The sequence below is a fragment of the Schistocerca gregaria genome, chromosome 2 (assembly GCF_023897955.1).
Source record: "Schistocerca gregaria isolate iqSchGreg1 chromosome 2, iqSchGreg1.2, whole genome shotgun sequence".
NCBI lineage: Eukaryota > Metazoa > Arthropoda > Insecta > Orthoptera > Acrididae > Schistocerca > Schistocerca gregaria.
In genome coordinates this window covers 473,875,007-473,902,618 of record NC_064921.1, presented here as the reverse complement: position 1 = coordinate 473,902,618, position 27,612 = coordinate 473,875,007, and the positions used below count along the sequence as shown (strand labels likewise).

Genomic DNA, 27,612 nt, shown 5'->3' with positions numbered 1-27,612 from the left:
GAAAATAAAACGCAATCCAATAAAACGTGGAGCACAGTGACCTGGACGCCGCAAGCACCACACATTGGAGGGTCCTCTCGCCGGAGCAGGTAGCCATGCGTCATAGGGCTGTGGCCTATTCGAAGCCGAGTGAGGAAAACCTCGTCCCGTCGATGGGGCTGAAAGGAAGTACACCACACACATGTTGTGGGCTTGACTATACGGAGCTTATTGTCAGTCACTTCCAGCCACTCATCCTCCCACCGACGCATAACCCGTGAGCTCAACAGCGAGGTGAGTGCATGCAAGGGGATAGCACACTGAGGTACTTGTGGGGCGAGACACGCCTCCTTGGCTGCGAGATCTGCCCTTTCATTCCCAGCAATGTCGACATGCCCCGGAACCCAGCAGAAAGCTACAACCTTCCCCAGTCGCTGTAGTTGGAGGAGGGCATCCTGGATGGTCTGGACAGTTTTGTCTGCCAGATACAAACATTGCAATAAGTGAAGGGCACTGAGTGAATCGGAACAGACAAGAAATTTAGGAGAGGAAGAATGTCTCATGTGCTCCAGTGCCCGCAAGATCGTAGACAATTCTGCATCAATGACAGCGAAAGTCTGAGGCAGGCGGACCTTGAAGACAGGATCTGGAAAAACAACTGAGCAACCAACAGAATTCCCTTGTTTCGACCCATCCGTAAAAACAGCTACATGGTCGTGGTGCTCAGATAAAATGGCAGAAAATGCTGCATTTAAAACGGTGGCAGGAATGCAATCTCTCTTGTACTGCAATAAATCTAAAATCACTCCGGGCCTCTTCAGTAACCAGGGTGGCAGGCAGTTAAAACTCTGGATTTGGGGTTGTACAGACTCCACACCGAGGGACTCTAGTACACGTTGCACACGGATCCCAAATGGCAACGTAGCCCGGGGACGGCGTGAAAAAAGGCAGTCCAGAGGTGGTTGGGCAACAAGATGGTGAGCAGGCGAGCTGGGAGCTGCAAGAAACTTACAAGCCTGGCGCACCAGCAGGAGCTGCCGCCGGATGGTAAGTGGCAGTTCCCTGGCCTCAGCACAGAGGCTGGGTATGGGACTGGTCCGATAAGCACCCATGGCCAGTCGAATCCCAGCATGGTGAACAGTGTCAAGGATCAGCAAATAAGAAGGCCTCGCTGACCCATATACTGTGCACCCATAGTCCAACCGTGAACGTATGAAAGCTCGGTAAAACTGAAGGAGACACGCCCTGTCCGCTCCCCAAGACCTGTGGCTGAGGCACTTGAGGATGTTGAGTGCCTTCAGAGTTCTGGCTTTCAAGTCACGTAGGTGTGGCAGCCATGACAACCTGGAGTCAAAAATTAGGCACAGAAACCGCACTGTGTCTCTAAAATGTAGGACAGTATCCCCCATATGCAAGGCAGGCAAAGTAAAAAGACGACGAGAACGATTAAAATGAACACAAACACACTTATCGGCAGAAAACCGAAAACCCGTCTTTGCAGCCCACTCCTCTAACCACCGCACTGTTAGCTGCAACTGATGGCTCACGGTTGCAACACTGGAGGAGGAACAGAAAACAGCAAAGTCGTCCACAAATAAGGAGCACTGTACTGGACTCCTCACTGTAGACGTTATACTGTTGATGGCTATGGCAAAGAGGGTAACGCTTAAAACGCTGCCCTGGGGGACACCGTTCTCTTGCTCAAAGCGATCAGACAGTTTGTTACCAACGAGGGTCCAAAAAAACCACTGAGACAGGAAAAACCGAATGAAAATCGGGAGGCGGCCACGAAAGCCCCATTGATGCAGTTGTGCAAGAATACAGTCTCTCCAAGTAGTATCATATCCCTTACTGATATCAAAGAAGATACCAATACAGTGATGCTGACGGAGAAAAGCCTGCTGAATAGCCGTCTCTAGGAGGGTCAGGTTGTCGACCGTGGACCGAAATTTTCGGAATCCACACTGAAAGCGGCTAAGGAGCTGTCTGGTCTCTAACAGGCAGACCAGACGCCGGTTAAGAACCTTCAGAAGGCTCAATTTCTTGGGGAGTTTGCTGTTGTTGTTGTCTTCAGTCCTGAGACTGGTTTGATGCAGCTCTCCATGCTACTCTATCCTGTGCAAGCTGCTTCATCTCCCAGTACCTACTGCAACCTACATCCTTCTGAATCTGCTTAGTGTACTCATCTCTCGGTCTCCCTCTACGATTTTTACCCTCCACGCTGCCCTCCAATGCTAAATTTGTGATCCCTTGGTGCCTCAAAACATGTCCTACCAACCGATCCCTTCTTCTAGTCAAGTTGTGCCACAAACTCCTCTTCTCCATAATCCTATTCAATACCTCCTCATTAGTTACGTGATCTATCCACCTTATCTTCAGCATTCTTCTGTAGCACCACATTTCGAAAGCTTCTATTCTCTTCTTGTCCAAACTAGTTATCGTCCATGTTTCACTTCCATACATGGCTACACTCCAAACAAATACTTTCAGAAAAGACTTCCTGATACATAAATCTATATTCGATGTTAACAAATTTCTCTTCTTCAGAAACGCTTTCCTTGCCATTGCCAGTCTACATTTTATATCCTCTCTACTTCGACCATCATCAGTTATTTTACTTCCTAAATAGCAAAACTCCTTTACTACTTTAAGTGTCTCATTTCCTAATCTAATTCCCTCAGCATCACCCGATTTAATTTGACTACATTCCATTATCCTCGTTTTGCTTTTGTTAATGTTCATCTTATATCCTCCTTTCAAGACACTGTCCATTCCGTTCAACTGCTCTTCCAAGTCCTTTGCCGTCTCTGACAGAATTACAATGTCATCGGCGAACCTCAAAGTTTTTACTTCGTCTCCATGAATTTTAATACCTACTCCAAATTTTTCTTTTGTTTCCTTTACTGCTTGCTCAATATACAGATTGAATAACATTGGGGAGAGGCTACAACCCTGTCTCACTCCTTTCCCAACCACTGCTTCCCTTTCATGCCCCTCGACTCTTATTACTGCCATCTGGTTTCTGTACAAATTATAAATAGCCTTTCGCTCCCTGTATTTTACCCCTGCCACCTTTAGAATTTGAAAAAGAGTATTCCAGTCAACATTGTCAAAAGCTTTCTGTAAGTCTACAAATGCTAGAAACGTAGGTTTGCCTTTTCTTAATCTTTCTTCTAAGATAAGTCGTAAGGTCAGTATTGCCTCACGTGTTCCAACATTTCGACGGAATCCAAACTGATCCTCCCCGAGGTCTGTATCTACCAGTTTTTCCATTCGTCTGTAAAGAATTCGCGTTAGTATTTTGCAGCCGTGGCTTATTAAACTGATAGTTCGGTAATTTTCACATCTGTCAGCACCTGCTTTCTTTGGGATTGGAATTATTATATTCTTCTTGAAGTCTGAGGGTATTTCGCCTGTCTCATACATCTTGCTCACCAGCTGGTAGAGTTTTGTCATGACTGGCTCTCCCAAGGCCGTCAGTAGTTCTAATGGAATGTTGTCTACTCCGGGGGCCTTGTTTCGACTCAGGTCTTTCAGTGCTCTGTCAAACTCTTCACGCAGTATCGTATCTCCTATTTCGTCTTCATCTACATCCTCTTCTATTTCCATAATATTGTCCTCAAGTACATCGCCCTTGTATAAACCTTCTATATACTCCTTCCACCTTTCTGCCTTCCCTTCTTTGCTTAGAACTGGGCTGCCATCTGAGCTCTTGATATTCATACACGTGGTTCTCTTCTCTCCAAAGGTCTCTTTAATTTTCCTGTAGGCAGTATCTATCTTACCCCTAGTGAGATAAGCCTCTACATCCTTACATTTGTCCTCTAGCCATCCCTGTTTAGCCATTTTGCACTTCCTGTCGATCTCATTTTTGAGACGTTTGTATTCCTTTTTGCCTGCTTCATTTACTGCATTTTTATATTTTCTCCTTTCATCAATTAAATTCAATATTTCTTCTGTTACCCAAGGATTTCTAGCAGCCCTCGTCTTTGTACCTACTTTATCCTCTGCTGCCTTCACTACTACATCCCTCAGAGCTACCCATTCTTCTTCTACTGTATTTCTTTCCCCTATTCCTGTCAATTGTTCCCTTATGCTCTCTCTGAAACTCTGTACAACCTCTGGTTCTTTCAGTTTATCCAGGTCCCATCTCCTTAATTTCCCACATTTTTGCAGTTTCTTCAGTTTTACTCTACAGGTCATAACCAATAGATTGTGGTCAGAGTCCACATCTGCCCCTGGAAATGTCTTACAACTTAAAACCTGGTTCCTAAATCTCTGTCTTACCATTATATAATCTATCTGATACCTTTTAGTATCTCCAGGGTTCTTCCACGTATACAACCTTCTTTCATGATTCTTAAACCAAGTGTTAGCTATGATTAAGTTGTGCTCTGTGCAAAATTCTACTAGGCGGCTTCCTCTTTCATTTCTTAGTCCCAATCCATATTCACCTACTATGTTTCCTTCTCTCCCTTTTACTACACTCGAATTCCAGTCACCCATTACTATTACATTTTCGTCTCCCTTCACTATCTGAATAATTTCTTTTATTTCATCGTACATTTCTTCAATTTCTTCATCATCTGCAGAGCTAGTTGGCATATAAACTTGTACTACTGTAGTAGGTGTGGGCTTTGTATCTATCTTGGCCACAATAATGCGTTCACTATGCTGTTTGTAGTAGCTTAACCGCATTGCTATTTTCCTATTCATTATTAAACCTACTCCTGCATTACCCCTATTTGATTTTGTGTTTATAACCCTGTAGTCACCTGACCAGAAGTCTTGTTCCTCCTGCCACCGAACTTCACTAATTCCCACTATATCTAACTTTAACCTATCCATTTCCCTTTTTAAATTTTCTAACCTACCTGCCCGATTAAGGGATCTGACATTCCACGCTCCGATCCGTAGAACGCCAGTTTTCTTTCTCCTGATAACGACATCCTCCTGAGTAGTCCCCGCCCGGAGATCCGAATGGGGGACTATTTTACCTCCGGAATATTTTACCCAAGAGGATGCCATCATCATTTAATCATACAGTAAAGCTGCATGTCCTCGGGAAAAATTACGGCTGTAGTTTCCCCTTGCTTTCAGCCGTTCGCAGTACCAGCACAGCAAGGCCGTTTTGGTTAATGTTGCAAGGCCAGATCAGTCAATCATCCAGACTGTTGCCCCTGCAACTACTGAAAAGGCTGCTGCCCCTCTTCAGGAACCACACGTTTGTCTGGCCTCTCAACAGATACCCCTCCGTTGTGGTTGCACCTACGGTACGGCCATCTGTATCGCTGAGGCACGCAAGCCTCCCCACCAACGGCAAGGTCCATGGTTCATGGGGAGGGGGGGGGGGGGGGGGGGGGGGGGGGGGGGGAGTTTGCTATAGAGACTGAATTTCACAACACCTTGAACTACAGCAAGGGTGTTGTGACTTGTAGAGATCTCGTTGACATTCCACAAGACGAACTGAAGGCTGAATGGTCCCGGGAAGGAATTGTCGACGTCCAACACGTTATGAAACGGGTGGATGGTACTCTCGTAAAGACTGACTCGTTTATCCTTACATTTAACACCACCAAATTGCCAGAGCATGTGAAGGCCGGTTTCCTCCTTATTACCCCAACGGCCTTATTACCCCAACCCCACGCGGTGTTTTAAATACCAACACTTTGGACACACTACTCTCGGCTGTAGAGGGGAAGCCACTTGCGGGAATTGTGGTAAGGCCGCCCATGAGGGAGTTGGTTGCTCCTCTCCTCCCAAGTGTGTCAACTGCTCTGGGGATCACCCTGTGTGGAGAAGGGACTGCAGAGTTTTCCTTGAGAAATGGAAGATCCAGGAACTTAAAACTACAAAACGCCTCTCGTATGGTGACACGAAGAAAATTTACAAGTCCATGCAGCCGCCCACGTTCGCTGCTTCCTTTTCTTCCGTTCTCAAACAGCCAGTTTTGAAATCCGATGCCACTACACAAACGGATGTTGCTACTATCAGCACTAGCACCTGCGTTTGTCAATGTACGTGTGCTGCTGCTGTTCCTGTGAAGCCTGCTGCTTCCCCCCCCCCCCCCCCCCCCCCCCCCCCAGCCTTCTGACAAGACCGTGATAGCTGACGTCATGGAACTTCCTGCCCCTTCCCAGGTCCAGTCTTGTGCACTGCCCAGCGCTGCTACACCCCCTACTGCTTCTGAGTTTTTGGCACCAATGCCACCTCAGGCCAGAAAATCGAAGCCAAAGACAAAAGTGAAGACTCGCCCGCTAAAGGAGACCGACGTTCTACAGTCTACTGATGTGGATGTCATTCTCTCTGACGTCTCTCTCGACTACTCTTCAGAGGCGATGGAGGTTGATGTCAGACTGGGGGCACTCATCTCGCCCCAAAACTGAGCCTCCGTCTGTTGTGGGCTCTCCTCCCCGACAGAAAGTGAGAATGAAGGTACTCCCACCCTGATAGATGGCTCCCATTATACAGTGGAACATGAATGGATTCCGGGAACATGTGGAGGAACTGCACCTCCTAGCACGGCAACGCCCCCTGTGCTTGTGTTTACAGGAAACGCATTTAAAACCATCCGATGCTCCTGTACTAAGGGGCTATACGTCATATCGCGAAGATGACCTGACTGGAGAAAGAGCCAAAGGCGGAGTCGCTGTGTTTGTCAATAATGACCACCACTCCTCTGCTCTCCCCCTGGATACTGACCTGCAAGCAGTTGCAGTTGAAATTCATTCACCTCGGAGGCTTACCGTTTGCTCCCTTTATTTACCCCCTCTGGATGCAATGACCTTAGACACGCTCACAGATCTTATCGACCAACTCCCCCGCCCATTTCTCCTCCTGGGAGACTTCAATGCCCATAATGTCCTGTGGGGCTCCACTTCTCTTTGCGCTCGAGGTCGAATTTAGGAGAGCCTCCTAACATCTCAAATGTTGTGCATCCTCAACACAGGTACTCCGACTCATTTCTGTCCTGCTACAGGGTCATTTTCAGCCATTGACCTATCTTTCTGCTCTCCAACCCTCACCGACTCTGTTCACAGGGAGGTCATTGACGACCTTCATTCCAATGATCACTTCCCTATCCGCATTCATCTCCTGGATGACACCACGCCTGTGCATCAACACATGATGGACGCAGGGCATACCGAAACACCGCTCAGTACATCGTCCAAGACAGGTGAATCACCACCACAAACAACATCACCGCCCTCGAGACACCCAACGCACACCAGAGCTCAACGTCGAATAAAATTCAAGTATCAAGATATCCCTGGGGCTCTGCACTTTAAGGGGGGGGCTGTGTGGCAGTGATATCGAAAGGGTGCAAAAAATGGCAGCTCGTTTTGTATTATCACGTAATAGGGGAGAGAGTGTGGCAGATATGATACGCGAACTGGGATGGAAGTCATTACAGCAAAGACGTTTTTCGTCGCGGCGAGATCTTTTTACGAAATTTCAGTCACCAACTTTCTCTTCCGAATGCGAAAATATTTTGTTGAGCCCAACCTACATAGATAGGAATGATCATCAAAATAAAATACGAGAAATCAGAGCTCGAACAGAAAGGTTTAGGTGTTCATTTTTCCCGCGAGATGTTAGGGAGTGGAATGGTAGAGAGATAGTATGATTGTGATTCGATGAACCCTCTGCCAAGCACTTAAATGTGAATTGCAGAGTAGTCATGTAGATGTAGATATTTTTCATGTCTGGTGCAAAGTGATATCAAAAGTGCGAGAGGGTGGTGGTTGTTTTTATTTTTTATGTAACTTTGCCGTAAGACTATAGAATCTCCTAGTTTTTGTTACTTCTCTGTTTTTTTTTTTTTTTTTTTTTTTTTAAAAAAAAAAGCTTCTTCTCATTGTGAGTTTTCACGAATAAATATTTTTTCATTAACTCATTATACCGGACGACTATGCAATTATTTGTTGTAGGCAAGTCGCCTACAAGTTCTTTGGTGACTTTCAAAAAAGTTTAAGTAATAGTATCTGTGACAACCACATATAGTAGCATTTTCTTGATCTCGTGGAAAGCTTATATTGGATCAGAGCAATATCAAATCTCATTGGTCTTCAGTCAGCTCTTCTATTTTTTGTAGAGTTTTTACTAAGGTAAGGGTTGTAAAATGACATGGCGTTTTTAGTAATTTTCAAACAGTGCATGAATCCACATTTTCCACTGCAATTAACTGAGCACTAATTCACTTAAGACAGACTTTATACGAGTGGAATGTCTCACAGAAAGTCAAAGAGCAACTGAGGCCAAATAGGCTAATTGTTGCATTCCAGTCAAATGAAAGGAAGTTTATTTTCACACTTAAAGTTTACTTGCCTGCCCAGAAGGAGTTACACTTAAATATGCTAATTTGATACCCTTGCATCAGAGGCATTGAGTGGATGAACTTACTTAAAATGACCCTTTTCCATAACAGTAAAAAGTATTTTGATTTCAGACTGTGTGTCAATTAGCAGAAGACCCATTCAAATTTTTATTTTGTTAGAAAACTTGCAATCAAGGGGTTCTTTTGAGACCAAAATCAGGTTCCCGGCAGGTTGGAGAAATGTGACATAAGCTTTTTTTTCACTTCATTGCAACTTTCCTGAAATAAAAAATTGACATACATTAATATTCTTTAGAAAATTTCTTTATAACTTTACTGCTTAAATAATTATATGTCTGTTAAGTATGTGCTTCGCTTAAATATGAAAAATATTCCAAATCATAAGCTTCATAAACACCTGAGTTATGGGCATTTATGAAGATAAGTACCATTATGCACTGACATTCTTGCAGAGCTCAATTATCAGAATATCACTACATTTAAAATTCGATATAAAATAAAGTTGTAGTCTGAGACCAAAAAGATTTTGCAGAAGTTACTGTTATAGGTATAAGCAAATGTGCAAATTTTTGTGAACATTTGAGATAGAGGGTTACAAATCTTGAATTATTGCATGTTTTGACATGGAAACGACCCTGTTGCACATCACAGTGGTAAATCAGGATTATCATCTCCTCTGGAGAATTCCTCTCAAATGTAATGATGAATGTGCCAGTTTCAACTTTGTTGTCTGATACATCTAGATGTACATAACACACAAAATGGCTCCCACAATTATGCAAGTGTTCGTGTAGCCTTCACAAGTCTGCACCTACTGGGCTACAATGGTTATATAGGCTGCTAAGATGCATATGGACTTAGAAATGTGTGCCTGAAGAATAGGAAAGGGAATAATAATTCCAGTGTTCAAGAACAGAGACAGAAAATTATGTGAAAACTGTGAAGGGATACAACTCATACCAATAGTAGCAAAAATGATGAAGAGGATATCGGAAGCAAGACTGAGGGAAAAAGTGGAAGGTCAGTTGAAAGAGGAGCAGTGTGATGTTTGACATGGTAAATCAACAGTGGACCCAATCTTTAGTATGAGATAGTTGATGGAAAGACATTGGGAGTATGTCAAAGATCTGGTGGTGATATTCCTTGTTTACTGAAGGCTAACTATAGTGTCCTCAGAGAAAGTTATGGGAAACCTTAAAAAGAAATGGAGTTGGAAAAGAAATGATTGAAATCCTTCAAGAAATGTATGACAAAGACTTCAGCAGTGTCCACAGAAATAGTCTGAAGAAGCAATTGATTCAGGAATGTTAAAGGAGTGAGGCATGAGAGTGCGGTGTCACCATCGTTATTTATAATGGTCAAAATGCAACGTTGGTCATTTTTTGGTGGTATATTTGTTATGATTCCTTTGCACAACCTGTAACCCTTTGATGTTAGATGTGAATACAATTATTCAGTAAATTTCTCATGGTCACCGTTCTTGATGTTTTCTGTGGTGGTCCTGCTAGTCAGTTCCACGAACAGTGAGGCAGCGGTCTGCACTGGACTTTATCTGTTTGTGTGTGGATGGGTGCTAAAAGAGAGAGTTACCTGACTTCCAAGTTACTTGTATGACATAAATGATTAAACTTTAAATCTCCTTATCTTACAAAAACAATCTCATATACAAAGCAAGTTGACAGATCTTTTTAAACTGATGTTGCAGGCACAAAAGCAAGACAAGAAGTTTTCTCTACACAAGCTAGTTCACTTGGCAGATGGAGAGGCTCACTCGCCATCTCACCTAGTAAAAGTGGTGGGTTCATGACATTCTCCCATCTGCACATACTGTAACATTTCCAAACACTTTCTACTAAACATCATAAACATCTTCCGTCATCACAGAAGCCAGCAAGTGGGTAAGCAATCCTAAAAATGTCATGTCACACTTCATAGTGATGGATGAAATTGTGAAATAGATAGAAGCAGCTCATGGAGGAAGAGAGATGAAGTTATTGCTATTTCCTGATGATATTATGCTCTGGGAAATCAATATTAAGGAGGTACAAGAACAAACAGATATCCTAAACAAAATCGAGAGATACAGAATCAAATGAAATGTGGAGAAAAGCAAAACTACAGTGGTAACCAGAAAAGGCAAGGGACAAATTAATGTTAAAGGACAGAATACTGAAAGAGTGGATAACTAAATACCTAGAGTGTATGATAATGGGAAATTCAAGAACGGAAGAAGAAATTATTGAAAGGGAAGAGAGCAATGTATTTTACTAGTGCATGAGGGGCTTTGTCTGTGGAAAACTTTATGTTCTGCCTTACGGCAGGTCTTCTCGTGGGGGAAGCCTCGTCAGAGAGGTCCATCGCATGAGCGACTAGGGAAGTGATTCCAGTGGTGGTTTCCTGTTACCTTCCACTGGTGAAGATCAAACGATAATGAGGACAATAAAACACCCAGTCCCTGAGCGGAGAAATTCTCCGACCCACCCTGGAATCAAACCCGGGCCGCTTGGCATGAGACACCGCTGTGCTGACCACACAGCTATCGGGGAGGACTGTCTGTGGAAGGGTGGTGTCTATTAAGCACAAGGAAGTGCTGTACGAGACGTACTTCACACTAATACTGACATTTGCATCAGAGTCCTGGACAATGACAAGAAGAGAGGAGAGCAGAATCCAAGCCAGTAAAATGAAATTCCTAATAAGTATGTTAGGAAAAATGAGGAGAGACAGAGTAAGAAATAATACAAAAGCTGAATGAGAGAACTAAGAAGAACAGGTTACAATGGTTTGGATTCATAAAGCGAATGGATGATGGAAGAATACCAAACAAATTATGGAGGCCAAGTCTGAGGGCATAAGGGAGACCTAAAGTTAGGTGGATTGACTCAACAAAATGAGTTTAAGAAGAAGGAATCTGGACTGGAACAAAACAGTTACACAAGAAGACTGGTGGAAGGACAGAATAAAGTGGAGAAGTACTGTTAATGTCCCAACTTGGTCTGGTGCTGGATAAAGGGAAAACATAGTCAATGGGCACATTCAGACTGTTATGGTGTGTCACGGTAACATGTACATCACCTCTTCTTTTTTTTTTCTTCAGGAGGGTAATGTCCATTTTAATTAAGGTGGAAGCACTAAGTAACTTAGCAAGGGAAGAGATTTTTCCCAAATAACTTTTCAGTATTCTCAAAACAGAAGATCAGCTTAGTACAGAGAAAGGACCCTCCATGTGTCCTAAAGCAAATCTGGAATTGAGGGGAATACGTTTCTGAAAGCTGCTTAAGTTTACTTTCCTCCAATGGTGTGGCAAAGGAGGGTAAATTCCTAAGGTCATACCAACCCACACTGAAGAACTCCGGTCTGTCTGAAGAGACTGCTGGAGCCTCATGGCTACCACCTGATAGTTTAAATCTTTTCACGGTATCAGATATCTGCCATGATACTTCTTACTCCAAATGAGGGCTCTCTCCACAGGCACTACTCAGCTAGAGCAATTGTCACATGATTTGATGCCAGTTTCCCTAAATGGACAAGCACCTACTTTCAGCATGTGCGAGGAAATAGTGCCCTCAGTGTGCAGTAATAGGACTACCATCATATGGGTACCTGACAACCCTTCACATGGACAGGCCAAAAGAAAAAAGAAAAGGAAAGAAAGTTGGAGGTCAAACCTAGATGTGGCGATTGAACATAGGTTAAACAAAATAGCTGGCAAAAAAATAATGTAGCGAAGTGGGAAAAGCCACAATCAATGTACAAAAGCAAGTTAGGTTGTCAGCTAGGAATTTGTCCTAGAGACAAACTCTTAGAAAAGATATAATCACAGAGTAAAATTGTGCACAGGACAGGAAAAATATCCCAAAGCCTCATGTTACCATGCTCCCTAAACACGCGCTCACAAAAGAGCTTTGAGCACTCTGAGGGAATTTGATATTTAATTAATATACAGTTCAGAAGAGTCATGATATAATAACAGTTCCTGAAAAGTCTGAGAAACTACCCAAACTATTTCTTTCTTTCACACAGAGACAGATATGAAATTCAGCAAAATAACTCAGAAACACTTAAAATGAACCTGTTACTTATGAGACAAGTGACAAAAGGTACTTTATCTGAGCAGAGCAGTTCAGAAAAGTCAACTTCACTTGAGGCAAATAGAGCTCCTGCTCCCTCATACAAACTCAAATTCTTAGAAGACCATCAAAAATTCTGAAATCAGCAAGAATGGAAGATTGGATGCCATATTACTCTATAGTGAGGATTCCCAAATTTTTCCTCTGAAAGGACACTTTGAGAGTGCTGATACTTCGATGGAACAGCTTGTTTTTATTTTGAAGGTACATTTTAAATGAGGAAAACTTGGTTTATTCAGAGGTTACTCCAATTTTAAATTATAATTAATACCACAGAAACCATAACATGTTTTTTTTTTTTAAATAGTATCATTAAAATATCAGAGCAAATGCCATATTATTAATAGTTTTTCATGCAGCACTTTTTGCTTCCTGTGTAACACCAGTATTCCACATACAATTTGGGAGACCCTGCTCTATAGACACAGTTTTCAAATCTGTCATCACAGAAGCAACTTTGCAAAGCACAGTCACACATATGGCTTCAGGCAATTAAAGATTTGCACTCATGTACTGAAAAATCAGACATGGGTAAAAGCTGTTTTACCCAGAGATAAAAAGTTAACAAACATCAAGTGCAGTGTCAAAGCTGAACAAGATCTTCGACAGCACACTACCAGGTTCCCAGCACATCTAGCAGTTAAAGTAAGTGACCAAACAATTGAGTTTAGAATGTGAAGAAACATATGCTCCCACAATCTAGTACAATTCAAGTTAGTTTGGAATAACATATTAGTTTGGACTAGCAAGTAAATACAATCCAAAAACAGATCACTTAGATAATGTTACAGAATTCCTACAAGGATATCTGAAAGAGCAGACTTGTTTTAAAATCCCAAAAACTGATTTTGTCTCTCGAACTGTGAAGGGCAAATGTATCAAGAGGCTTTAAAAAGGCAGCCTGTGTGTTAAAACAAGGTAGTTGCAACAGTAATATTAAACTAAATAAAGCATTCTTAAACTTCAAAGTCAAACGATGTAGGCCTGTGACAATGAGGACCTGTTGCAGATTTATGATTTTATAAGAGAAGTAAAGGATATGATGTACTAACTGTTACAATTTATATACTGACAAGTTGATTTTTTTAAATAACCTGCAAGAGAAGGACACTTTCAAAAAGAAACCCAAAGGGCAATTTAAATTGAAAGAGCTAAGAGAAGTGTCAAACTGCTTGGGCCTCAGAATCACAAGAGATCACGAAAGGAGACTATTGTGGATGCATTAGTCTCATTATGTAGAACATTCCTAGAAAAATACAACATGAAGGATTGGAATCAAATCCTGACACTACTGGACAACAACCTACATCTTCATCCGCATCTACATCCATATACTGAAACCACCGTGAAGTGAATGGTAGAAGGTACTTAGCATTGCACCAGTTATTAGGGTTTCTTCCCATTGTATTCACGTACAGAGTGTAGGAAGAATATTGTCTGAATGCCTCTGTGCATGCTTACGTGTACTGATCTTGTCCTCACGATCCCTATGTAAGTGACACATAGAGGGTTGTAGGACATTCCTAGAGTCATCATTTAAAGCTTATTCTTGAAACTTTGTTAGCAGACTTACTCGGGATAGCTTATGTCTGTCTTCAAGATACCATCAGTTCTGTTTCTTTAGCATCTCTGTGACTCTCTCCTATGGGACAAACAAGCCAGTAACCATTCAAGTTGTCATTCTCTGTATACATTCAATGTTCCCTTTTAGTCCTATTTTGTACAGGTCTCACACACATTAACAACATTCTAAAACCAATCACATGAGTGGCTTGTAAGCCATCTCCTTTGTAAACTGATTGCAATTCTACCAATACACTGAAATCTTCCAACTGCTTTACCTACGACTGATCCTATGTGATCACTCCATTTCAAATCTCTACAAAGTGTTACAACCAGGTATTTGTATGAGTTGACCAATTCAAACAGTGAATCACTGATATTTTCGTCATAGGATACTAGATTTTTTTTGTGAAAAAGCACAATTTTACATTTCTGAACATTTAAAGCAAGTTGCCAATCTCTGTACCACTTTGAAATCTTATCAAGATCTGACTGAATATTTATGCAGCTTCTTTCAGGTAGTACTTCATTGTAGATAACAGCATCATATGCAAAAAGTCAGCTTACTATTAATATTGTCTGCAAGGTCATTAATATACAACATGAACAGGAAGGGTCTCAGCACATTTCCCTGGGGCACATCCGAAATTACTTCTGTATCTGATGATGACGCTCCATCCTAGATAACATGCTGCATCCTCCCTACCACGAAGTCCTCAATCCAGTCACAAAATTCACTTGATAACCCCATATGATCATACTTTTGACAATAAGCCCAGGTGTAGTATTGAGACAAATAATTCTCAGAAATAAAAAATACTGCATCTACCCGACTGCCTCGAACCAAAGCTTTCAGTGTGTCATGTGAGAAAAGTACAAGATGGGTTTCACATGATCAATGTCTTCAGAATTCATGATGGTTGGCATTGAGGAAGTCATTCTGTTTGAGATAGCTCATTATGTTTGAGCTCAGAGTATGTTCTAAGATTCTACAACAAATCTATGACAAGAATATTTGACAGTAGTTTTTTGGATCACTTCTAATACCCTTCTTGTAGAGGGTTGTGACCTGTGCTCTTTTCCAAGAGCTGGGAATGATTTTTTGTTTGAGGGATCAATGATAGATTATAGTTGAAAGAGGGGCTAACTCAGCCACAAATCCAGTATGAATCTGACAGGGATACCATCGGGGCCTGGAGCTTTGTTCAGTTTTAGTTATTTCAGCTGTTTCTCAACACCACTGACACTAAAATTTATTTTGCTCATCCATTCAGTAATATGAGAATTAAACCGGGGCAATTCTCCTGGGTTTTCCTTTGTAAAGGAACATTTGAAAATGGAGTTAAGCATTTCAGCTTTTGCTTTACTATCTTCAATTTCAGTTCCTGAATTGTTAATGACGGACTGGACACTAACATTGATACCACTAACAGCCTTTATATATGACAAGAATTTATTTGGGTTTTGTGAAAGATTGCTTGACAATATTCTGCTACAATAGTCACTGAAGGCTTCATGCATTTTCCTCTTGACAGCTAAACACATTCCATTCAGCACCTCTCTGTTATAGACCTATGCTTTGTTTTATGCCTACTATGCAGTAATCTCTGTTTCTTTAGAAGTTTCTTCAGAGTGACTGTACACCGTAGAGGTTTCCTCCCACTATGAAAAGTTCTACAGTGTACATATCTATCCAGTGCAGGGTCAGTTATTCTATTAACCCTGAGCCACAGTTACTCTACATGATCCTGCCCTTTGCTGAAAGTTTCAAGCTCCTCATTGAGATACAACACTACTGATTTTTTAAATCTAATTTACTGAACATGTATATGTTTCAGCTGTTCTTTGCACTTTGGTAATCATTGTTGCCACAACCACAGCATGGTCACTGACACCAGTTTAAATGTGGACATTGTCAAAGAGGTCCGGTCTATTTGTTGCCATTAGTTCCAATACATTTCCTCCATGACTGGTGTTCCTGACTATCTGTTCAAGGTAATTTTCAGAGAAGGCATTTTGTAATGTTTCAAAGGATATCTTCTCACACCCATCATTAACAAAACTGTAATATTCCCAATTAATTGTTGGATGATTAAAGTCTCCACCAATGATTACAATATGACTGGGGCACTTACATACAAGTGAGCTGATGTTTTCGGTTACATCAGGAGATGAGTCTGGTGGGCAATAGGAGGATTCAATCATCATTTTATGGCCACCCCTGATACAGAGTCTTGCCCAAACAATCTCACATGCAGCTTCAATTTCTATCTCAGTGAATCTGAGTTTCCTGTCTACTACGACAAATACACCACCTCCATTTTCCATTTGCCTATCCTTTCAATATACACTTAAATTTTCTCCCAAAAATCTCACTGCTACCAGTTTCAGGTTTTAACCAGCTTTGCCTACTATTATATGAACTTCACTGCTTTTCATGAGTGCTTGAAATTCTGGCATTTTATTGTGAATGTTTCAGTAGTTTACCAGAAGGATTTTAATACTCTCACCTGTGCACCGCATTTCTTTTGATCTTACACTGATACTTCTGGGTTTCTAAATCTGTTGTTATCTGGACTGAATGGAGAGTTACCTAATCTAAAACACCCTCATGGCGACCCCACACACAGTCAGCTACCTGAGTAGCAGTCTCTGATGTGTAGTGCACACCTACCCCACTGAGGGGGACCCTACAGTTCTGAGCCCTATAGTGCAGGTTCAGGAAGCCATAGCCTAGCTTGTCACAGAACCTTCATAGTCTCTGGTTCAGTCCTTCCACTTGACTGAGAACCAAACAGTTACGATCAATTCTGGGGACAATGCTGCAAATTGCACAGGTTATAAAGTGAAATCACTCAGTTTCCTTTCAGATTTTCTGCAATAACAAAAGCACGATTGATTTATGCAAAACAAGAGTTACTATGGACAACCCAAACACTTAAGATAAAAGACATCATTTAACTAAAGAAAGATATAGACTTGGATGAAGTAAAGCAGAGTGCTGGTATGTTGATGAAGTTGCTATCAAGAATATGATATCAAATGATTACAGAATTTTGACAGGCAGTATGAAGATTCCACGGGCATTGATTCTAGTGGGCACATTGTAGATGAGAATCTATGCCTCCTTTAGATTATGTATTCTTTGCCAACAGGATTATCAATGTTGTCATTGATTTGTGTTTCTGTGTTCTACATGTGTAAAATTGTTTTGTGTGCTACTAAAAATTAAAGTAAAAGAACGTTGATAGACTGAGCTGTGGCAAATCCGAATTCTATACTTGGATATGAATAACAAAGCGATTGGCATTATTCATTTGCAGATCAGTTAACATATTAATGATCAATAAGACAATGTGCACCTTGCTGCCTTTTCTTCATTTAACACTTTTAATATTTCTCTGCTAGCTCAGGTGGCAGCTATTACAGTCAGTAGTACTCTACAAAACTATGTAGAAAAGTGGCAAGCTTATTAACATTTTGTAAAATGAATACTGTCTACATGCTGCCATAGCCATACTGCAGGCAAAGGTATCAATGAATTTCCAATGTCAGTTCCTTCCATGCTCAACTATGCATCATTGTCGATTACTTTGTTACTCTGATCACAGTTTATGTGGACATGATGTCAAGATACTGAACAATTCACATAATAAGACAAAAGACAGTCAACAACAGGAGGCTATGTGTATCTCTCATTTCTTTGTATTGTAATTTTGGCTATGTATCATCTGCCACAAAATTATTGTTACTGTTGTAGTGAATATCTTGTGAACTTGTAGGATAATGTCTCCTGCTCATCTGAATACATTGTGCAGTCTGTAGTTAGATACATGTAGAGGTTTGACTCAACTGCTTCAATACAATAATACAAAACATGTCAACTGCCTGCTGCTCTCTCACTAGATATTTGGAACCCAGTTGTTCACACTGCTATACTACCATAAAAAAATATGGGTAGTACATCCATAATAGTTCCTTAAAACATGTAAGCAATGTCTGCCTGTATCCTACACTGTGGTCCTATAATTCACATCTGTTTTACACTAAATTCTCTCTCATTGATTTAAATTTCATTACATTATTGCTTTCTACAAAAATAGTAAAATTCAGTCACAATTGTTAGGACAGTGCCTATTTTATTACACAAATCATATTACTGCCAATATTATTGTGAGAAATGTATTACCTGTCAAGAGCCTCAAAACAATTTTTCTCTGATGAGCATTACTGTTCAGTGACAGCATTGTGTTGATTATGGGCAAGAATGCACGCAAAAGATACCTACATCCAACTTCTGCCTTAATGTAAAACTGAGGTAAATCAGAGAGAATCCTGTGAAAATTAAAGACAGTATTATAAACAATGGATAAAAGTACAGTTAACAGTTTCTTTGTTTAAAAAAAAGATTTTGATGCCATTAACAACATACTATTTCATTCTCTCATGAAATGCCTTAGCAAGTATATAAAACAATACTATGGGATAGTTTTTGACAGCTCAACCAGAATGTAATTTGTGCAGTCACACACAATAGAGAATTCTTCAAGAATGCCAAGTTGGGAAGTGATTAACTCATTCTGGTCAGAAAACTGAATCTTGATCAGATATATACTACTTTCTGATTTTCTTTAAGATTTGAAGGAGTGAAGTGGGTCACCAACTAGATGTTATTTGCTTGTAATCATCTTTAAAGACAGTTATTATAATAGTTGACAGTTGAATGAAAATGAGACACATGAAAAACAATAAGTAATGAGTCTATTATTTCAAAAGTAATTGCCATAATTGTTAATGCATTCATTCCACTGTGAGACAGGTCAATGCCTTCATGGAAAAATGTTTGCAGTTGCTTATGGAACCATGACTACTCAGACGTCAACTTCTTAACGCACAGCACATTCACAGCTACAAATATATTTCCACTGGGCTACAAAACTTTGGAACCCACATTGGGATAGAATGGGACTGTAAGAGCTTCCCAGTGAAACTTCTGTAGCACACTCTAAACAACCTTGGCAACATGCGGACCAACATGTTGCCAACACTGTTTTGAGCACACTGCACAGTTTTGCTGGGAAACCCAAGCACATCCTTCATAGAATCCAGATTTCTCATTATGTGATTTCCATATTTTCGGAGTCCTGGAGAAAGACATATGTGGTCAACAATTTGCTTTGAATGAAGAGGTTGACAAATTTGAGTAGAGGCATGGTTCTGTGTAGGCAACTGCAAACATGTATCCATAAATGTATTGACTGTCTTGTATCACAGTGGTATCAATGCATTAACAGTTATGGGGAACAGTTTTTTTCATCTGTCTTGTGTTCATCGGTTGCCCCTTATACAAAACATTGCACTAGCTGACTGGTTACAATGACAGCTCATGATTTAACAACCTACTAGGAACACCTTCATAATCATATCTAACAACATAGATTATAAATGAAACTAATAAATGCAAAAGACTAATGTATTTTTGTGAATGGTACAATTTAGGAATGACTGCACACATTGAGTGCTCAAAGAAACTGGAACATTAAGTCATCATAATGCATATAACATTACTTCATTATTTAAAAAAGAAGAACACAGCTATCCAGCTTGTATATAAAAGTATAAGAACAGTTTGATTTCTACTGCTGTCTCACCTCATTAATATGACACGAACAGCAGAAAAAGCAGCTGTTGCAAGGGCCAGGTTCTTCTTCTCATTAACATTCACACACTTCAGAATCTCCTCAAGACCAGCATCACTTGCTAAGTATTCCTTAACAACATCGTCATCAACAGTTTCAAAGGATTTGCTCAAATTCACAAATGACTTCAAAGCTGTAATCAAATTACAAAACAAAAAACACAATGTTAAACAGGTAACTGTACAAAGTAATTCTGGAGAAGAAAAAAAGATAGTAAGAGTCAGATTATACAGTATAGGTAATAGTAAATGGGGGAATGCATTATGAAAGAAAAGAAAGACTTAAAGGTTAATATGCAACAACAGAGGAATATTCATGGGACTAAGAATCACCCTCTAGTTCTCTGTGATGAGCTGTGAAACAAATGGTTAGTTAGTTAGTAACATGTTCTATGGATCACTGAGTTACATTCTGAACATTGCTAAGGCTTTTTTTCTTTTTCTGTCCCTAACATTTTGGCAGATGGGCATAATTCTTCAGGTTTCTCTTGATATATACCACCACACACCTTGTTTGTTCTCTCTTAAGATTTCTCATTCACCTTTTCCCCTTTTTCAGGGAATAGACACACTCAGTTTTATCAACTGGCAGATAATATCTATTTTAAAGGGCACTTGCTGTGTTTTTTCCTCTAGAAAATGACTTCTCTATCTGTTACTACTCATTCAAAGTGTTTCCTGAAGAAAAGTATACCAGTAACTTTCATCTGCAATCTGCATTTGACATGACAGTCCACTGCAGGCTGTTAATGAGGGTATGATCATATGGAATACATTCACAGATAGAAGAGTGGTTTGAAGAATTCTTAAGTAATAGAACCCAGTATGTTGTCCTCGATGGAGAAATGTTCAACAGAGACAACGGTATCTCCAGGAGTGCCCCAGGAAAGTGTGACAGGACTGCTATTATTTTCTATGTACATAAAGATCTGGCGGACAGGATGGGCACAGTAAGGTGTTGAAGCTGAGTGACTGAAGGAAGATACAAGATGACTTACACAAAATTTCTAGCTGGTGTGATGAATGGCAGCTTTACATGTGAAAAGATATAAGTTAATGCAAATGAGTAGGAAGAACAAATCTGTAATGTTCGGTTACAGTATTATTAGTGTCCTGCTTGGCACAGTCATTTACATATCTGGCGTAACAGTTGCAAAGTTGTATGAAATGAAGCAAGCACGTGAGAACTGTGGCAGGGAAGGTGAACTGTTGACTTTGGTTCATTGGAAGAATTTTAGGAAACAGTGGTTCACCTGTAAAGGAGACCGTTGGTGGGATATATTCTTGAGTACTGCTTAAGTGTTTGGGATCCGTATGAGGTCGGACTGAAAGAAGACATCAAAGCAATTCTGAGGTAGGCTTCTAGATTTGTTGTTATCAAACAACACCTAAGTGTTACAAAGATGCTTCGGGAACTCAAATGGAAATCCCTGGAGGGAAGGTGATGTTTCTTTCAAGAAACACTATTGAGAAAATTTAGAGAACCAGAATGTACAGCTGACTGCCAAAAGATTCTACTGCCACCAACATATATCATGCATAACGACCATATGAAGGTAAAATTCGAGAAATTGGGGCTCATACAGAGGCATATAGACAGTTGCTTTTCCTTTGGTCTATTTGTGACTGGAACAGGAAAAGAAATGACTTGGGTACCCTACACCGTGCACCATACAGTCACTTGTGGAGTACCTATGTAGATGTTGATGTAGATGTGTATGCAGATGTATTTACTCAAGACCACACTTACTCATTTCATTTGCTTACCATATATTAAAATTTGCTGGCCCACTACTTACATACAGGAGGCACAACTCCCAGTACTGCTGACAGAATAGCTTAAAATATAAATCAATATGCATACCAGTACCTCTCCCAATTGCACATTTCTTCTTCAAGGAGGAAAGATACTAAACTGCATCATGGTTCAAATTTCATGCTAATTTTAGTCCTCTATAAGTGGTTTGGTGAGGCAATGTCACATCATCTGTCACATAAATGTAGCAAATGAACTGCTACGTTCAAACCTTGTCCCATTCCTCCCAGTTGATGACTGTCTTACACATTTATCAGAAAATTCAATTTAACATTATTCCAGGTTTTGGTATTGATCAAAACTCTGGGGCATTCATGATTCCTGAATGCATGATACTGCTACAATGATCCTTCATGTTAGCATTCATAAAGCCCCAGATTCTGAAATATTTCAGCATTCTGTTGGCTTCCAATATTTCCAAATAAATTATTTTCACTACTGTTGAATGTCAAATGGTAAAACATTATTTTGCTTCTCTATCAGAGCAAAACATTTGAAAATGTAGATAAGAATGGTGGATTCTGAACTATTGTCACATTTGATATCAGCCTGGTGAGGGTATTAATGGCATATAATCTTCTTGACAGAAAATCAAACTGTTTCTTTCCTTTTTTTTTTTTCTTTTTTTTTTCTTTCTTAAGATGCTTACTTCGTAGGCTTCTTGTAATTCTGGGTTAGGCTACATGTAGGCACTACAGTGTGCTTCACCAAGCTTTAACTATCTCGCTGTGTATTGTTTGTCCAGTTTTGGCAACCATATTTCCATATTTCATTCTCCAAATAGGATATGAGTGACAGCTTTTACAAGTCGCCTACTTCACTGAATAAGGGTCACGAATTTTTCACCTGATCCTTGATGATGATTTAAATTGCACACTACACCATTATCTGAAAAGGGAAATGGAAAGGCTCAATCTAGATATAATAGAGGTCAGTGAAGTGAAGTGGAAGGAAGACAAGGATTTCTGGTCAGATGAGTATCGGGTAATATCAACAGCAGCAGAAAATGGTATAACAGGTGTAGGATTCGTTATGAATAGGAAGGTAGGGCAGAGGGTGTGTTACTGTGAACAGTTCAGTGACCGGGTTGTTCTAATCAGAATCGACAGCAGACCAACACCGACAACGATAGTTCAGGTATACATGCCAACCGACGTCGCAAGCTGAAGATGAACAGATAGAGAAAGTGTATGAGGATATTAAAAGGGTAATGCAGTATGTAAAGGGGGACGAAAATCTAATAGTCATGGGCGACTGGAACACAGTTGTTGGGGATGGAGTAGAAGAAAAGGTTACAGGAGAATATGGGCTTGGGACAAGGAAAGACTAATTGAGTTCTGTAACAAGTTTCAGCTAGTAATAGCAAATACCCTGTTCAAGAATCACAAGAGGAGGAGATATACTTGGAAAAGGCCGGGAGATACAGGAAGATTTCAATTAGATTACATCATGGTCAGACAGAGATTCCGAAATCAGATACTGGATTGTAAGGCGTACCCAGGAGCAGATATAGACTCAGATCACAACATAGTAGTGATGAAGAGTAGGCTGATGTTCAAGACTTAGTCAGGAAGAATCAATACACTAAGAAGTGGGATATGGAAGTTCTAAGGAATGACGAGATACGTTTGAAGTTCTCTAACGCTATAAATACAGCAATAAGGAACAGCACAGTAGGCAGTTGAAGAGGAATGAACATCTCTAAAAAGGGCCATCACAGAAGTTGGGAAGGAAAACATAGGTACAAAGAAGGTAGCTGCGAAGAAACCATGGGTAACAGAAGAAATACTTCAGTTGATTGATGAAAGGAGGAAGTACAAACATGTTCCGGTGAAATCAGGAATACAGAAATACAAGTCGCTGAGGAATGAAATAAATAGGAAGTGCAGGGAAGCTAAGACAAAATGGCTGCAGGAAAAATGTGAAGACATCGAAAAAGATATGATTGTCGGAAAGACAGACTCAGCATACAGGAAAGTCAAAACAACCTTTGGTGTCATTAAAAGCAACGGTGGTAATATTAAGAGTGCAACGGGAATTCCACTGTTAAATGCAGAGGAGAGAGCAGATAGGTGGAAAGAATACATTGAAAGCCAATATGAGGGTGAAGATTTGTCTGATGTGATAGAAGAAGAAACAGGTGTTGATTTAAAAGAGATAGGGGATCCAGTATTAGAATCGGAATTTAAGAGAGCTTTGGAGGACTTACGGTCAAATAAGGCAGAAGGGAAAAATAACATTCCATCAGAATTTCTAAAATCATTAGGGGAAGTGGCAACAAAACGACTATTCACGTTGGTGTGTCGAATATATGAGTCTGGCGACATACCATCTGACTTTCGGAAAAGCATCATCCACACAATTCCGAAGACGGCAAGAGCTGACAAGTGCGAGAATTATCGCACAATCAGCTTAACAGCTCATGCATCAAAACTGCTTACAAGAATAATATACAAAAGAATGGAAAAGAAAATTGAGAACGTGCTAGGTGACGATCAGTTTGGCTTTAGGAAAAGTAAGGGCACGAGAGAGGCAATTCTGACGTAACGGCTATTAATGGAAACAAGGCTAGAGAAAAATCAAGACACGTTCATAGGATTTGTCGACCTGGAAAAAGTGTTCGACAATGTAAAATGGTGCAACTGTTCGAGATTCTGAAAAAATTAGGGGTAAGCTATAGGGAGAGACGGGTCATATACAATATGTACAACAACCAAGAGGGAATAATAAGAGTGAACGATCAAGAACGAAGTGCTTGTATTAAGAAGGGTGTAAGACAAGGCTGTAGCCTTTCGCCCCTACTCTTCAATCTGTACTTCGAGGAAGCAATGATGGAAATAAAAGAAAGGTTCAAGAGTGGAATTAAAATACAAGGTGAAAGGATATCAATGATACGATTCGCTGATGACATTGCTATCCTGAGTGAAAGTGGAGAAGAATTAAATGATCTGCTGAACGGAATGAACAGTCTAATGAGTACACAGTATGGTTTGAGAGTAAATCGGAGAAAGACGAATGTAATGAGACATAGAAGAAATGAGAACAGCGAGAAACTTAACATCAGGATTGATGGTCACGAAGTTAATGAAGTTAAGGAATTCTGCTACCTAGGCAGTAAAATTACCAATGATGGACGGAGCAAGGAGGACATCAAAAGCAGACTCGCTATGGCAAAAAAGGCATTTCTGGCCAAGAGAAGTCTACTAATATCAAATACCGGCCTTAATTCGAGGAAGAAATTTCTGAGGATGTACGTCTGGCGTACAGCATTGTATGGTAGTGAAACATGGACTGTGGGAAAACCGGAACAGAAGAGAATCGAGGCATTTGAGATGTGATGCTATAGACGAATGCTGAAAATTAGGTGGACTGATAAGGTAAGTAATGAGGAGGTTCTACGCAGAATCGGAGAGGAAAGGAATATGTGGAAAACACTGATAAGGAGAAGGGACAGGATGATAGGACATCTGCTAAGACATGAGGGAATGACTTCCATGGTACTAGAGGGAGCTGTAGAGGGCAAAAACTGTAGAGGAAGACAGAGATTGGAATATGTCAAGCAAATAATTGAGGACGTAGGTTGCAAGTGCTATTCTGAGATGAAGAGGTTAGCACAGGAAAGGAATTCATGACGGGCCGCATCAAACCAGTCAGTAGGCTGATGGGGGGAAAAAAAAACATATTTGGGCTCCACAGTGCACTTAATTTGTGCTACAACATGGGGCTAGGAAGCAACAGACAGGAACAATGCAGCGGCTCTTTCATTAACAACAGAGAAAAACCCCATACTGTTAAACAACCTTTTGTCCACTACCAAACAATGGAATCTCCAGAAAGGAATACCAGCAATGTGGGAAAAGACATATTGCTATTTTCCATAATGACGACACATTAAGTTACAGACAGGCACAATTAAAAGACACTTACAAATAAGCTTCTGGCCACAACCTTCATCAGAAAAAGAGAAACACGCACCATCCATTCACACAAGCAACTCCAGCAGCTCAGGTCAGAGTGCAACTACCGAGTAGGATGGAAGCAACAATCTGTGAGGAACAGGGAATGGATAGGGACACTGTGTATGGGTGGAGGGAGCAAGGAGAGCTGTCTGAAAAGTGAGCAGGGAGTAGAATGCCAACAGGTGTGGTGTCAAGAGATTGTGGGACAGGGGAGTGGAGCAAAACAAAGCAAAAAAGAGAAGGGTGGGGAAAGATGGGTCAGTGTATTGGTAATGGATGGCATACAAAGAGGTTAGGGGCGAGAATGGGGAGGAGGCAATAGGACAGAGGAGCTCAAAACTGTTGAGTGGAGCGTTTTAGGAAAATATGTTACTGTAGGTTGAAGATGGAGTAATTATGGAAATGGAAAATGTGTTTAAGGATAACTCCAATCTGTGCAGTTCAGAAGTGCTGGTGGTGGAGGGGAGGAGGATACAGATGACTTGGGTAGTGCAGCAGCCATTGAAACCAAGCATGTTATGTTCAGGTGCATGTTGCACCACAGGGTGGTCTGCTTTGTCTTAACAACATTTTGGCAGGAACTGTTCATGGTGGTTGACAGCTGGTTGGTAGACATACTAACTTAAAATGCTGTGAATGATTACAGCATAGCTGACATGGACATGGTTGCTTTTGCAAGTGGATCAGCAGCTGATGGGGTAGGATAAACCTGTGACAGAACTGGAATGGCAGGTGCTGGGTGTGTGGATTGGACAGGTCTTGCATCTGGGTCTTCCATAGGGATATCGTCCTTGTGGCAAGGGGTTCGTATTCGGATAGGGAATGCACAGGGATGGAGTAGGATGTTGTGGACATTAGGTAGGTGATGGAAGACCACTTTGAGAGGGGTGCGAGGGTCTTGGACAGGATGTCCCTCATTTCAGGGCATGATGACAAGTAATCAAAGCCCTGGCGAAGGATGTGGTTCAGTTGTTCCAATCCAGGGTGGTACTGGGTGACAGAGGAGGTACTCCTTTGTAGTTGGTTCTTGGGGAGTGGTGGCAGGATTCGGAGGTGTGAGGGAAAATGGTAAAGGAGATCTGTTTGCAGACAAGGTCTGCGGGTAATCCGGTCTATGAAGGCCTCGGTGAGACCCTCAGCATACTTGTGACTGCAGATACGCCATCCTCGGGTGACCACACTGTATGGGAGGGAATTTTTGGTGTGAAAGGGATGACGGCTGTTGAAATGCAGGTACTGTTGGTGGTTGGTGGGTTTAATGTAGCCAGAGATGCAGATGGAGCCATCAGAGAGGAGGAGGTCAACATGCAAGGTTGAGGAGGACCAGGTGAAGCAGATGGTAGATGATGTGTTGAGACTGTGATGGAATGAAGATAGTCCTGAGTCCAGATTATGGAGGTATCATCTGTGAACCTGAACCAGGTTAGGAGTTTGGCGTTTTGGGTGGCAAGGATGGTCATCTCTAGATGGCTCATAAACAGCTTGGCATAGGAGGGTGCCATGCGGGTGTCCTTGGCTAGCAGCAGATTTGTTTGCATACCTTTCCTTCAAAGGACAAATAGTAGTGGATTAGGATAAAGTTATCAAAGTGAATGAGGTAGTGAATCTGGAGTCTGAAGGACACTGGAAAGGTAGTGTTCAATAGTGGCAAGATCTTGGTCCTGAAGATGTTGGCGTATATGTAGGTGGTGCCAACAGTGATGAGTTGGTATCCAGGAGGTAACAAGGTAGGGATGGTTGAGATTTGGTGAAGGAAATGGTTGGTAGTTTTTACATGGGAGGCTAGGTTATGGGCAGGTGTTGGTCAAAGAGGGCTGAACTACTTTCAGTGGGGGCACAATTACCAGTCACAATGGGGTGTCCACGATTGTTGAATTTGTGGTTGGTTGGTTGACTTGGAGGAGGGAACCAAACAGCGAGGTCATCGATCCCATCAGATTAGGGAATGATGGGGAAGGAAGTCAGCCGTGTCCTTTCAATGGAGCCATCCCAGCATATGCCTGAAGCGATTTACGGAAATCACCTACATCAGGATGGCTGGACAAGGTTTGAACTGTTGTCTTCCTGAATGTCATTCCAGTGTGCTAACCACTGTGCCACCTCACTTGGTTTGGGTTTGTGGATTTTGG

At 41.1% G+C, this 27,612-nt stretch overlaps 1 protein-coding gene across 3 annotated transcripts in view; it reads right to left on the bottom strand.

Moving 5' to 3' along the window:
• Nucleotides 1–27,612, bottom strand: part of LOC126326445 (nucleolar pre-ribosomal-associated protein 1) — a 170,176-nt gene that overhangs the window by 118,754 nt on the left and 23,810 nt on the right. For all 3 annotated transcript variants that reach the window (XM_049995641.1, XM_049995642.1, XM_049995643.1), the window contains exons 2-3: nt 19,662–19,842; nt 18,200–18,345 (exon numbers count right to left, since the gene is read on the bottom strand). In XM_049995641.1, coding sequence (XP_049851598.1) covers nt 18,200–18,345; nt 19,662–19,842 — 327 coding nt within the window. The remainder of the gene's footprint in view (nt 1–18,199; nt 18,346–19,661; nt 19,843–27,612) is intronic.